General features: G+C 46.2%; 1 protein-coding gene across 1 annotated transcript in view; it reads left to right on the top strand.

Moving 5' to 3' along the window:
* The first annotated feature begins 329 nt into the window (after positions 1 to 329).
* The window catches only part of LOC139049678 (uncharacterized), a 63,497-nt gene continuing 50,399 nt past the window's right edge, over positions 330 to 13,427 (top strand). Inside the window, exons 1-5 of the mRNA XM_070525374.1 lie at positions 330 to 557; positions 3,547 to 3,570; positions 6,251 to 6,268; positions 9,249 to 9,263; positions 11,408 to 11,417. Coding sequence (XP_070381475.1) covers positions 533 to 557; positions 3,547 to 3,570; positions 6,251 to 6,268; positions 9,249 to 9,263; positions 11,408 to 11,417 — 92 coding nt within the window. The 5' untranslated portion in view covers positions 330 to 532. The remainder of the gene's footprint in view (positions 558 to 3,546; positions 3,571 to 6,250; positions 6,269 to 9,248; positions 9,264 to 11,407; positions 11,418 to 13,427) is intronic.

The raw sequence follows: 13,427 nt of genomic DNA, 5'->3' as shown, positions 1-13,427 counted from the left end.
TTAGCCGTAAGGAGCTTCATTTGTCACGCCGTCTGACTACACCGTTGAACGTTACTGTTCGCTTATTTGTTTCATTCTCTGTTCTAGCTGGAATTTCTTCTTTGTTTTGATAGAAACCCAGATACTTCATCATGCGCATCTGGAGGTTTGTTTTGTTGATTGAGCTCTGACTGTCCATTCGAGGAATGCTTCTTGTTTACGCTACTCTGTCAATCGCCAATCCCCCTCAATTGGTATATGCCAGCACCATGCTTTGAGGTCAACATCATCACCATCGTTATCTCATGCAATGTTGCAAATAAAGAAGAAGAAGAATGGGAGCCGAGCACGAGCACGAGCCACGGGCGCTGCTCGCTCAGTTCTGAACGTGCCGCGCGTTCCAGAAACGAGGGCTCTCAGACCCCTGTACGAGGCCGTTTCTGTGCTCAGCGGTTCCGCCTTTTCTGCCAAGTCTCGCCCCGTCTCCAGCCACCCACGGCCTTCCCTTTCCTCCTGAGACACCGGGTTCCTTCGCCACTGCAACACTGGAACCATGGAGTCTACTGTGGGTGCAAAGGGTAAGAGAAATCCTACTTTCTTATTTCTCGGCCCTTAAGTTCAGCCTAAATGTAGGTTTTATGAATGCATGGTGGAGGCGAAGAACTAGAAGTGGGCGTCAGCGGTTAACATTAAAGCGGAACAAGGTCGGCCCAAAACTTGATCATGTCGCGGGATGTGTTAGCACAGCGCTACCGTCTTACCATTATCGGCACCGGCTGCCAGGACTGCTCACGCGCAGAGCTTGCCGGGCTTTGGTAAACTTACTGGACGGCAACTGTCAGGAGTGTGTTTTCTTAACGATATTGCAGTTCCCGGGATGCCCGCTTCGATTTTCACTTGCCCGTGCTACTTGCTCTTCGTCGCCACAGCAAGCACTAAAGGACAAAATTCAGCCATCGTTTATGGACTCACCTCACGCTGGGGACTAAGTATAAGCGCCGTTTTAGCGCTAATATTCTGATGGGTATTTCGGTTTGACGATGCTAGGCCTAGGTGACGGCATCGGGGTGGAAAAGTGGGTCGGTTTATGTCTAACAGATGCGGCCACAACATTAGTGTGGAGGAACCCCTCAGACAAACTGACATTTTCTAGCCTAACCCTTTTCCCTGGCGCCAACGACTTCCTTTATGCGAGTTGGTCATGGTAACAACGGTAGCCGCCCGGTAAACTTTCTGGAGCCGAGTAAACCCTGCGCATGCGCAGTAGGGTCAACACGGTACCTATGGCGGTAAGGCCGTAACGCTATGCTCTCAAGTATCTTACACTGCCGCACTCAAGGGGACGTGCTCACAAGCCTACGGCTGGAACCTTCTCACACATTCAGACAAATACGATAAATATACATTGTTGGCGACAGAAATACTGTGACGACTGAAATAGGAAAAGCACTTGCGCTGAACTTTCAACTAATCATATCCGAAAAAAAATTTACCATATATAAACCAATAAAAATGTGTGGGTGAAAATTAGCAGGCCATCGTCATAGCGAATGCGCAACAAACGTCGAGGTTAAGCTGGTTACACTTACGGTACTATGCTAGCACCAGCGGCATGCTTAAATTTTTTTGTCACGGCGAGTGATAAACGCTAACCTAACCCGCAAGTAAGGTTTCATTCCAATATATAAGTGGCATGCTTAAATTTTTTGTCAGTGAGAGTGATAAACGCTAACCTAACCCGCGAGTGAGCTATCATTCCAATATGTAAGGGTTCAGTGACCTCACGGGCAAGCTGCTGACTATGATGGAGTAAAATAGTCGCGTCCCAAAAATCCTGTGAGGTCGTTGAAGGCTTTCATAATCGAAGGAAAAGCGACAAGTGTTTTTCAAATTCGTCGCTATCATTGATAAGGAATTTCAATATCTCCCGAGCACTCGTAGATTACCCCGAGATTAACCTTTTCTACGCAGTGGCGATCATGATCCCTGCCTAATTTTCATTTACGCATTCTTCATTTGACTATATTGGTGGATTCGACTGGTTTATATTGAGCAAGTTGCGTTTATCACAGGTCACTTTAGATTAACCCGCCCCGCGACAGAACGCTCGTACTGGCCGGTCGACCAGATACGGATTTCACCGGTACTGCGACGACGCGGTGCCGTCACTTCCGGATTGGTCGGCAAGCTCGGCTGTTTGCAGATGAAGGCGTAAAGGAAAACGCGATCTGAGGTTGTCCTCGGCAGGAGGCGGTCATTTCGGGAGTCGACCAGCGTTTGTGCGCAGACGCGAGTAAAAGCGGGTGCGAGAGAAAAAATCTTGGGGCTCTAGCTCCTTCACTATCTGGGTTTGCCAAGGTAGTACAGGGCAGAAGGTTCTTTGCTCGTTTTGTCTGCGTTGATCCCTAGGCGTACTGCCATTGTGGAGTGAGGTCGCGCGCTGTCGATGCCCATGCGTGACTTCTCCATGCCCAAGCGCTGGCTGCCGGCGCGGTGAACCTGGAGAAGCAATGGGCACTGACGCTCCCATTTGGTGATCGCTGTGTCTAAAGGTACGTCGGACGTACGCGAATCCCAGAAGCTAAAGGTTCTAAAGGTACGTCGGACAAGCTTTCTCACGCCTTACGGCGCACTACCTTCAAAAGGCCACCACTGATATTCCGAGTTTAACAGTAGGGGCCGTAGTAGAAACAGGGTCAGCTATCCTGGAACACTATCTTCACTCTGTCCGGCATACCTTTAGCTTCTGGGCTTCGAGTACGTCTGACGTGCCTATTGACACAGCGATCACTAAATGGGGCGTCAGTGACCACTGCGTCTCCTGGTTCACCGCGCCGGCAACCAGCGTCGGAGCGCAAACTCGCGCATGGGCATGGCCAGTGCGCGACCTCACTCCGCAATGCCGTCACGCCTAGGGACAAACGCATACAAAAGGCGCAAGAAAACTACTCCACCGTAGCACCTATGCAAAGTCGGATATTCAAGAAGCAAAAGCCCCCACATTTTCTCTCTCGCACCCGCTTTTACTGGCCACTCCGCACTAACGTCGCGTGATTTTTGAAATGACCATCTCGTCCGGGTTGAGTTCGCTGGCCCAAGCCGCGCATGTTTTGGGCGACAGTTTTGAAAAACAAAATACCCGCTATGCACTCATTGAGCCTTCGACAAACCACCGAGAGAGCAGGATCGAGTGCCGAAACGTCCCCGATATCCTACTCCCAACGTGCGCACGACGTCACGATCACGTGCACCTCCGGCAAAACGAAATCGAAGCTGGTTGGCGGATAGCTATCGCAGTGAATTATCTAGCGTGCTCTGAAGCCAGCCAGTACATTCTCTGGGTGTTCCGGGTCCAGCATCACCACTTAAACAAAAAATTAAGAAGCAATACATGTGTCATTACTCCTTTCATATCAACGAGGAGGGCGTTAGGACAATGCTGCATCGGCAGCTCTACAATGTGCCACTAACCTGAAACTATAACTGTGCAGTGGCTGCGAAACATTGATACACGCGACTTAGTTATAGCGATAGCCTTCTCACGTCGCGGTATGCTTTTCCTTTCAGAGTCAGCTGGAAGGGACATGTCGAGTAAGTTTCCGCCGATAAATGGCAACTTGGTGCCCTTTACAATATCTTTTTTCTTATTGCATTGTTTAAGTCATTTTGTCAAGACCAAAGACTGTGAAGGTAGCAACAATTTCCTGAAATGATCATGACGAATTTATATTTATGGAACTTATGCGATAAGAGTACGTAAAGTACGTTTCACAGAGCTACCTGTTCGAAGGCCCATTGTGCCTCGAATCTTGCATGTACCGTTTGTATATGTCCTTCATTTTAGGTTTATTATAATTTTAATGAAATAATGATCTCCTCTCTTGCGTTTGTGTTGCGCAATTATTTTCAAGAATCTATGGAACACCCGCACTAGAACTACTCAACAATCAACAAACTACGTTTGTCAATTTCTGCATATTTCCTTTGTTGTTATTACTATTTTATTATGCTCGAATGTTCCTGAAGAACAAGTTGATAGACCCCCTTATGTAATCGCTTCGGGCAGCTAATGCGTAAGCAGGTTGTTATATGGAACTTTGTGTACACAAACCCTTAAAATCACAACCGTCAAAGACATAGACGACTAAACTGTGCTAGACAGGACTGGCGCCCGTCTCTGTAGCACAATTCAGCAATGGCTGTTTTATAGCGTACGCTGTTATGGGCTCATTTCAATAGATGTTTCGGTTGGCGATGGTGTCCGGTATCCGGTAATGAGAACAATAGAGACCTTTAGCGTGTCCGGTATTCGGGCAAGCGCGGGCGGTTTTCCGGTTTAGCGGGGGCGTCAAGGTGAGCGGCCAGATGCGTGGCGCCAGCTGCTGGCGCAAAGCTCAACCACACAAACACAGAGCTAATTACTATATTCTGCTTAGCTGTTGGCGCAAATTTTCGACAGTGGCGTAATCGTGTTCACAATTACGCCGCTGCCAAAAATTTGCACGAGTGGCGAAGCAGGATATGGTGAGTTACTGCAGTTTTAGCTATGCGTTTGTCTGGTTGAGCTCTACAACACCAGGCGGCTTCACCGCTCACGTTTACGCCCCGACCACCCGGTAATCCGCCCAAACCGCTCCCGTTTGCCGGAATAGCGTACAAGCTAAAAGTCTCTAACAACATACTCGGTTCCCGCCGGGGTTGGACCCGGTCCCGCTGCGTGGGAGTAAGCAGCTCTACCACTCAGCCCCGCCAGCGCTTGCTAAAATAGTGCGAAAAAATGCCCTATAAAGACGTCCTAGCCCGCGAGGAGAGACGCGATGCCGTGTGCATGCCACGTGGCGTCGATGCGTGCACATTTTACATTGCAGTTGCATATTATTACGCCAGGCAGAATGCCAGGTAGCAGATGCGCAGGTACTGGCATAAGGCAGTTAAAGAAGTTTTAGGGAAGAAAAAGAAGTTTAAGGAGATGCATACAAGAACGCTAGAATAATGTGTTATGGATCTGATTAAATCAACCTGGCGAGGTGACTGTCAACGTCGCGTTACAAATGGGGTGCCAATAAATCATCATCATCGTAACGTGCCGCTTGTCTTACGATGCGAGATGCGCGCCGCGTAGCGCCTATACGTGCTCCCTGTTATTGCAGTTGCATATTATTACACGAGGAGGTACCTCAAGTAGCAGTTGAATAGGTAACGGTTCAATGTAGATAAGTAAGTCTTGAGGAAGAAAAAGATTATGGATAGGTATAAATATTGATGTAATAAAATACACGAATGGTGTACCTGAATAAATCAAGCCAGCTTGGTGAATGTTTTTCACCATCCAGTTTCTAAGGTGATTCCTTTAAATCATCATCATCACCGTTACCACTGTATCGTGTCATTTGACAGGCGATGTGACATGTGCGCCGCGTAGAGTCTATACGTACAAACTTTGCATTCCAGTTCCGTTATATTCCACCACGTGTCCTGACATGTAGCAGTTGCATATAGCAGTTGCATGCTGTGCGTAGCAGGACGTCAACTCATGCAGGCTAGGTGGCTATTTGTCACCAACCCGTTTCAAAGAGGATGCCAATAACATCATTATCATCATCATCAACAGCAGCGTACGGTGTCACAGGTCAAGGGATATGTTATGGCACGTAGTCTGCATACCTCTGATTACTCTTCGGTATACGTAATGGCGCAAGGTACGAACTGCTGATGAAGAGGCGGATCGTAGATCTATGCGCGCGTCTGCAACCAGCCAACATCGGTATCAGCAGATCGCTATGCAAAGAGCAAGACAAGCTGCAGCGCAAGCCGCAGCTTGCCGTCGACGCCGGGAGGACAGTTCAGATCCTTCTCGTGAAAACGATGCGAAAAGACTTCACACCGAAGACCCTGCAGTGCGTGGTGCCAAAAAATGCAGCTCCTAAGGAACCGCTCCTCCAGCTTACTCTGTGCATAGGCTGCGGGTACTGCGCAGGCGTGTGACTGTATTTGACGTTTCTTGTTTTGAAGGGTTGATGCTGCGTAATTTTATTACCGAAGGATTGGATGTAGGATTTCCTGTTCTGCCACTGGCCATCGCGTGAGTGCATTGACCTCAAAATTTCTGATACTTCAGTCATCAACATTTGCAAGCGTGCTTTGGCGACTTCTCTTTAAATGCGGTCGATACCACCAAGGCTCATGCGTTGCCATTCTTGAATCCTTTGTTGTCTCAACCTACCAGTTCTTTTTTTCTTACAAGGCCTTTCTTTCTTTTTTTCTCTTCTAGTGAATTCCAGCGTCTCCAGTAAGTAGCCCGAGGCAAATTCCTTGAATGAGAAATACTGCCGCGTATCAACCACCGCAACGCCGAGTATTGCTTTGGTTGACGGAAGCCGCAGATTCGGCTTGGTTGGCTGTCATTGAGGGCGAGTTAACAGCGACACATCTTGAAAATTGATTTTACAGCGAAGACCTTCCTGACATCTCTTGCATCGCCGTTGCTATACTCGTAGTCGCCTGCGATACGTTTACGATAGTGGTGTTTCCTGCATGTAGTTTTGCTGCGTCAGTAAGCATTCCTGTTACCGATGCAAGCAGAATGTGCAGATTTTTTGTGCACCTAAGCAGATAGCCGGAAACCGAGGCACTGGTTTCCTTGCACATAGTGGGCTGCCCGTACACTTAAGCTAGAAAGTCGAAAAGCGCTAATTTTTCCCACCATCAAAACGATTTCCTCGAAGCGTCAAGAGCAATAGATTTATTGACACTCACGCACTTTGTTCGCTTGGCACTGCCCTTGCTAGTGAACAGCATCCGATCATACTACAAAGGACATGCGTGACGGAAAGTTTTAAGCTGCATGTCAAGTGTCGACGAATAGGATTCGTGGGAGGCACTTCAACGTTCTACGACGCATAACTATTTATTGCGATAGCAACTATATAGACACTCGCAGGAGAACTTCGTGATTTTCCGTACAGAGTCCAAGGGCTATAAGATCGCGGCCGCCTCGCCGTCTTCTTATGTGTGAGGGAAAGCATGCGAGAGTGAGTCGAGAAAGGTGGTGGCTTGGTACGGCGGCGTCTTCTCGCGCGCGCAAAGGCGGGTGCAGGGAGATTTGCGTGGGCTAGGAGGGGGTGGGGCACGAGCATGGAGAGCGCGAGTCTTCGCTCCTACAGCGGCCGCGGCTGTCCACGGTGCATGCGGCTTCGCACCACCGCGCGCGTTATCTTGCAGGTAATATGCGCTGGGTTCGAAGGCTAGGCAACCTGAGATAGCTGATGGCTTCGTGTGTGGTGTGTTCTCACACGCCTATAGTTTGCGTTGAAGCAACCGGCAGCACGCTCGCCGCTGCTGCCGCTCTTGCAGCGTTCTTACAGCGAGCGGTCATCGAGTGAGATGTATTCATGTTTGACTTGTGCGCGCCTGACACCGTGCTTCTTAATTTAGTTAGTAAGGGCATCTCTACAGCATTTTATAGAGCTGCCGTCCAGCTGCCGAATAATTTGGCGCCGCAATCAATGCTTCACCCTTCGGTAAACTGTGACTTTATTACTAGTACTAGCGCACAAGTACTAGCAAATTGGCGTGTATAAATGCTGCATTATGAAAACCCCACGCTATTACCTATGCACCAGCGTGCATATGGGTGCGTTATTGTTCATAAGCTCATTGGCATAGGTGATGCAGTGCTATTACTACGTAAATAGCCCAGCGTTCGTGTAGTGACACAAATATTTTCTATGTGGCTTTCCCATGATAGCGATGGTGTCCTATGTATTCCGAGGTATTTGTATACTGATGTGGCTAAATAGGGACATTATTCATCGTGTAGGAAGGAGTTGGTAATGAGGCTGTGCTTGCGAGTAAATGACATTGATTTTCACTTTGAGGGATATGGTGGCATATGCCATTTGTTACATGAATCGTCAACGATATGTAAGTCAAGTTGTAGTTGTAAGCAGTCTTTATGCGAGTTAATTGGATTGTAAATGACACAGTCATCAGCAAATAGCCGTAATATTGTAGTAATGTTAACCAGTAGGTAGTTAATATATATCAAAAATAACAAAAGGGATAATCCAGCGCCCTGGCGTACTAATTAACTCCTGAAGTGACGTCCGTTAGTGGCGAGCGACTGTTATTAGCTGAAGTGAATTCCTTGCGTCCATTGAGAAAGTACCCAATCTCTGAGTATAGGTACCGTGGTAAGCCAAAGTTTTAAAGTTTACTAAGCAAAAGAGAATGAACTACACAATCAAATGCCTTCGAGGAGTCTAAAAATACGGCGTCTACTTGTATGGAAAGGTCCATGTAATGTAAAAAGTCATCAGTGAACTCGGCTAGTTGACTTTCGCACGATAAACACTTTCTAAAGACATGCTGGTTAAGCCAAAAGAAAGTGATTCTGGGTCAGTCATCAAATTGGACAATTTTATGTGTTCCAGTAATTTGGACGAAATGCTTGTCATGGAAATCGGGCGGTTACTAACGTTAGTACGGTCACCTGTTTTGAATTTTTTTTATTTTTTTGCGCAATATCTTTTGAGTACTGGATTACCAACCTTCCCGGAACGCTGCTCTCATTGAAAATAGGTATTACTTCCGCTTTTCTCCAGTCGTCAGGGACGTCACCTGACTTTAAAGATTCCGTAAATATTAGGATTTTGGCTGGTGGTGAAATAGTATTATTAAGAACCTTGCTGTCAATTTAGTCACACTCAGCAGACGAAGATGGTTCATTAATGTAGGCCCTGCTATGCTATGTATACTATGTATACCCTGAACGGTAATAGTTATTTCAGGCAATTCGTTCAAATGGGAGTTGGGGGCGGTTTCAACGGAAAAGCTTCTGAAGCTAGAGAACACTGATGAAAAATAATTATTAAGGACAGTAGCACACAATTCAATTTTAATTGGCTCACCGTCAGCGTTAACAAGATCTATGGTGTTGGTGCGTGTTTGAGTCGACAGTCAAGGCCAGAATTTGTTAGGGGTTCTATGATGTATTTAAAGAAGGTCAGACGAGTAAAACATGTCCTGTGCGTCCTTCAAATAAGATAGGTGGTGACACTGAGCCGGTACTTTTCCCACGTTTGCAGATTGTTATTACATAATGCCATTCTATATAGATGCTTATCTTATATTATCGTGCAGCTAAGATTTCTGCGCACTCAGGTTTCGAATAGGGCAATATCTTCTCCGCCACTGAAAGCGGAAAAAACAGCATTTACGTCGTCTCATACGTTACAAACGTTTGATTGATACTGTTGTCTATATTATAGTAACTGGGGAAGATGGTAAGTATATATCAACGGGAACCGTTGCTCGAACACCCTCTGAAAGAGTCTTGAGTTTTCGGGTTTCTCACCCAGAACACGGAAATACCGTTTGACAATCTAAATATAGTTCGAATAAATTGGCGCTATATTATGTTTCTTGTACAGAGGCTCGCTGGGACGATGATAACGATTGAACATGCCTTCAAATTTCACTCGTTTTTGTCGCAAGCTTCCGTTTACTCAGAATTGTCCTATTCTTGAATTATCGGCTCGTGAAGCCCGCTGTCTACTGATAACAGTAGCGTCGATACATACAGACCTTGGATAGCAGTTCCCTTATATTCCACCAGGTGTCGCGACACCTAGCCGTTGCATATATCAGCTGCATGATGCGCGTAGCTGGCGTAGCTGGTGCGTGCACATGGTTAATTCAAGCAGGCTAAGTGGCTATTTGTCACCAACTGATCATTACCATCAACGTACGGTTTCACGGCTCAAGAGATGTGTCGCAGAACAGCAATGCAGTTAGCCTTGATAATATTGGATACCCTTGATATCCTGACACCCTAAAACGCGTGACTTTTAATGCGAACCCGTTATAGGCCCCCTTAGGAGAAAATTCGAAGTTTTAGTTGGCGGCGTGACCGAATTATGGCACAAAAAGTGCCCGATGGCATAGCGCAAAATCCCGTCAAAAGTTACTCCGATTGACGCAAAATTTCTTAGGGAGGTTCTTGTAAACAAGATGAATTATTACCTTTGAAAATAATTTTAGGCAAGTGTCGGTCGCGGTTGGAATCAAACCAGACCTCCGGTCTACGAGGCGAGCATGCTTCCCTGACGTCACGTGGGCTCCACGGTTCTGATTGGCTAAATGTGAGCCCAGCGCCCGCGTCATTGCGCACGTCACGTCGCAGCCGTCTGGCTGACTAAACGTGCGGCCATGATTTCAGTATTTGCATGGGTTGTTGGGCACGTGACGGCGTAGCCAATGGGTAGCAGGTGGCGTGACGTCATGAATGTATAAAATGTGTCTATAAAAAAAGCATTAGTGTCCAGTTGAACGCCGTTGAGCTGTCCTCGCGGGAGAGCGAGCGCGTTGGGACGTTTGGTGCGTTTGCTTTGGCCTTATCGAGACGGAGTCAAAACCCAGGCGTGAGCTTGCGCAAGCACAGAAGGCGCAGAGTAAGGAATTCCCCAAAGAGACTATAATGCTTTCGCATTCCCAATGGTAAGCAGTATGAAGCGTCTGCCGAATTTGTTCTTCCTTCTGGCTCAATTTCGGCTGACAGTGCTGCAAATACTGTCACCTAAGGTACAAGATCATGTGCTTTTTCCTTGTTTCGGTATTTTTCCTGTTTACCTGAAACACTGTCTCTTGTACGCCTTCACTTCTGCTACTTCACCTTCCACACTTTCAACCCTACTCCCTCCATGCCCTCCGATCACCTTTCACGTGTGACTCTAATGTACTTTAGGCGTTATTAAAGAGTTTGATAACTAAAGAGCTGTTTCACTTTCCGTGACACGTGATACGTTATGAGTCTTCATCTTAGCATGGGTCGCATCTCTGCAGAACAGCGGTAGACACGTCGCATGATCAACGTTTTAGGATTCGCATGTCATTGCCAACCCTGATAGAGTGATGAAAAAAACAAAGATGCCGTGAACCATTTAGCTTGATATGCGTTATGCGTAGTCAACCGATGCTGATGTTGTGGCGCCATCTGCTCCTTGGAGCTCAAAGCACCTTTCCAGGTCGTGGTGCCGCTTCTTCAGGCGTAGCAGCGTCAAAACAAGCAGCTAATCTCAATAACAACGATAAAGCATCGCTAACAACTGGTCCCCAGTGCAAGATGGGATTAAGCGATCGCTGATTTTACTGTTTGTTTCTTTACCTCACGAAGAAAGCCGAGAAGAAAAGCGGTCAGTCTCGGTGCCGCCATGTTGTAACGCAATTACGCTAACCCCGTGGCGGCCACGGCTATGCTGCCACGCTAGAGAGGCGCGCATGCGCACAGTCTGTCGGTAACGTACAACGGTAGGGTATCACGTGTCACGCTAAAGCTATATCGGTGCGTTGCCATCAGTAACGTCTGCAAAAATACGAGGAATTTTTTTATTCTCCATGCTAAGTACGTCTATTTCGTTCTTACGTACAGACGATGAAAAGTAAGTACAATCACCTTCACAGTCCAATACTGTACAACTTTTTTTTTAGTTTAGAAAAAAAGTTACAGTAATACAGCAGTCGTACGATCTTCAATGTTCCATATAGTTTCCACTATGTAAGTCGAACATGAATGGAACAAATGCTTCGTTTACTAAGGTAAACATAATTAAGATTGTTCCGTAATTAAGATTGATCCAGTATATGTGAGATGAATGTCCCTGGATGCCATCTCTTCCTAAGGTGGAGCTTCTTGTCTCTGCTACAGTCTATCACCCTATGTATTGTTCTACATGGATTTCATTAGGTAAGCTTAACATATTTGCAAAAAAAAATTTCCCTTGCAAAAATATGTGACCAACATGGAAGGAAATCAGGGATGGTGTAACAGAAAACACTCAACATGTCAGACAAATTACGCGAACTTTCAATGAACCCTTCACCAATTCAATACATTTACAAGCGCCACATAAGTACTTAGTTTTTGTGTTTTTTGATAAGTGATTCATTTGTCAGAAGCTTGGTTGTTGTATTTCAGTTGCATCGAACCATTTGTAAAATAGATAATCAAGTTTGTTCATTCAACGCATGCGGTTTCTTTTTTTTTTTAATGTCGTGGAATTGTAGATTCGCTATATGCATTACAATGACATTCATTCAAATACACTGCAAGATATTACTTCAAACGGGCGTGGAATAAATAGCATACGCGCTAAAATCGCTAATTTCTAGTGCAGATCAAATGCTTTTGTTTTGAATTGAAATATTGGAATCAAGAACTTTGAATTAGATTGTAGAATGCCCACGCACATATTCCACCATATACCTATCTTTATTTCTTTCTCTCTTCTTCCGGTCATGAACTGTGGTAGACTTTCACTTTCTCAGTGCATTTCAGATTTCCGCATGTCGAGTTATATCGCAATAGCGTTGCGCGAAGTAAAAGTAACAGCTTTACCATTTATTCCTGTTATAGGTGATGTGTGTGTTACAGAGTTGTAATTCAGTGTAATATTTAATTTTTTCTCAACTCGAACTCTCTGCAACAAGACAACCTAGAAATAGTCGTTATATAAATGAAAAAGCCTACAAAATAGAGAGAGGTGTAGGTACGCTGTAATACCACTGAGAATTGCGCATCAATTGGCGATAACGATTTGCGTCCGTCGTCATTCACAAAGTGACGGGCGGTGGACTACTCTGCCAGGTTATGCACTGCCAGCAGCGTTTTTGCCGCGGTAACACCGAATGGCCAAAATCTAACGCGACTGGGCTACGCAAAACTATAAAAAAGGGGAAATGGGGCAGCAGAGGCGCTATTCTGGACACTACTATCACCTTGACAAATTGCACACTTCGCCATCTCATGTCTAATTAGCTCCCGGCTTAATGTATACTGCAAAAATTTGCTCGACAGAACTCTGCCGCAAATGTCTGCCAGAATGGCAAGTACTGCGGTGCAGCCAGCGTGGCATTGAGGAACAATGTAGATGGGTTTGCCTGAACTTCGTCCGCCTGGCTTCAAATGCCTTAACAACTTCGCAAAGCCGTTCATTTTATACCAAATGTTTTGCCTAGCAAACGCAACAACTCACGATGTTTACGCATTCGCATACATAGGTATTCGCTTGTTTTCGCAAACTCTCTCATCGCTGGGAAGCTTGAAGTGACAAAGCGTAAAAAAAAGAAGTAAAGCTAGTTCCACGCAATGAAAGCTGTCAAAGCAGAGAATCTGGTAGTCTTTTACTGAAGTTTGAAATTGTGTTTAGCGCGATTTTTCACCAGTATTTTGTCCCGTTGTCGTCATTTTGCTGGATTCGAGCTTCGGTTGCGGATTGCGCACACCCTTCAGCTGCGTGAGCTTGTGATCAAACCACAGTGTATCCCACACCTTGCAGCTGCGGCCGCACTCACGGTCGAGGAATTCTCTCTTGAGCTGTCCATCGGCACCACTCTCCGGGGGAGGAATCTGTCTGTGTTGACGTCTCTGCTCGGCCTCCTACTCTCGAAGT

The sequence above is a fragment of the Dermacentor albipictus genome, chromosome 9 (genome assembly GCF_038994185.2).
Source record: "Dermacentor albipictus isolate Rhodes 1998 colony chromosome 9, USDA_Dalb.pri_finalv2, whole genome shotgun sequence".
Taxonomy (NCBI): domain Eukaryota; kingdom Metazoa; phylum Arthropoda; class Arachnida; order Ixodida; family Ixodidae; genus Dermacentor; species Dermacentor albipictus.
The sequence above is the reverse complement of the archived record's forward strand: the minus strand, read 5'-3'. Positions and strand labels throughout refer to the sequence as shown.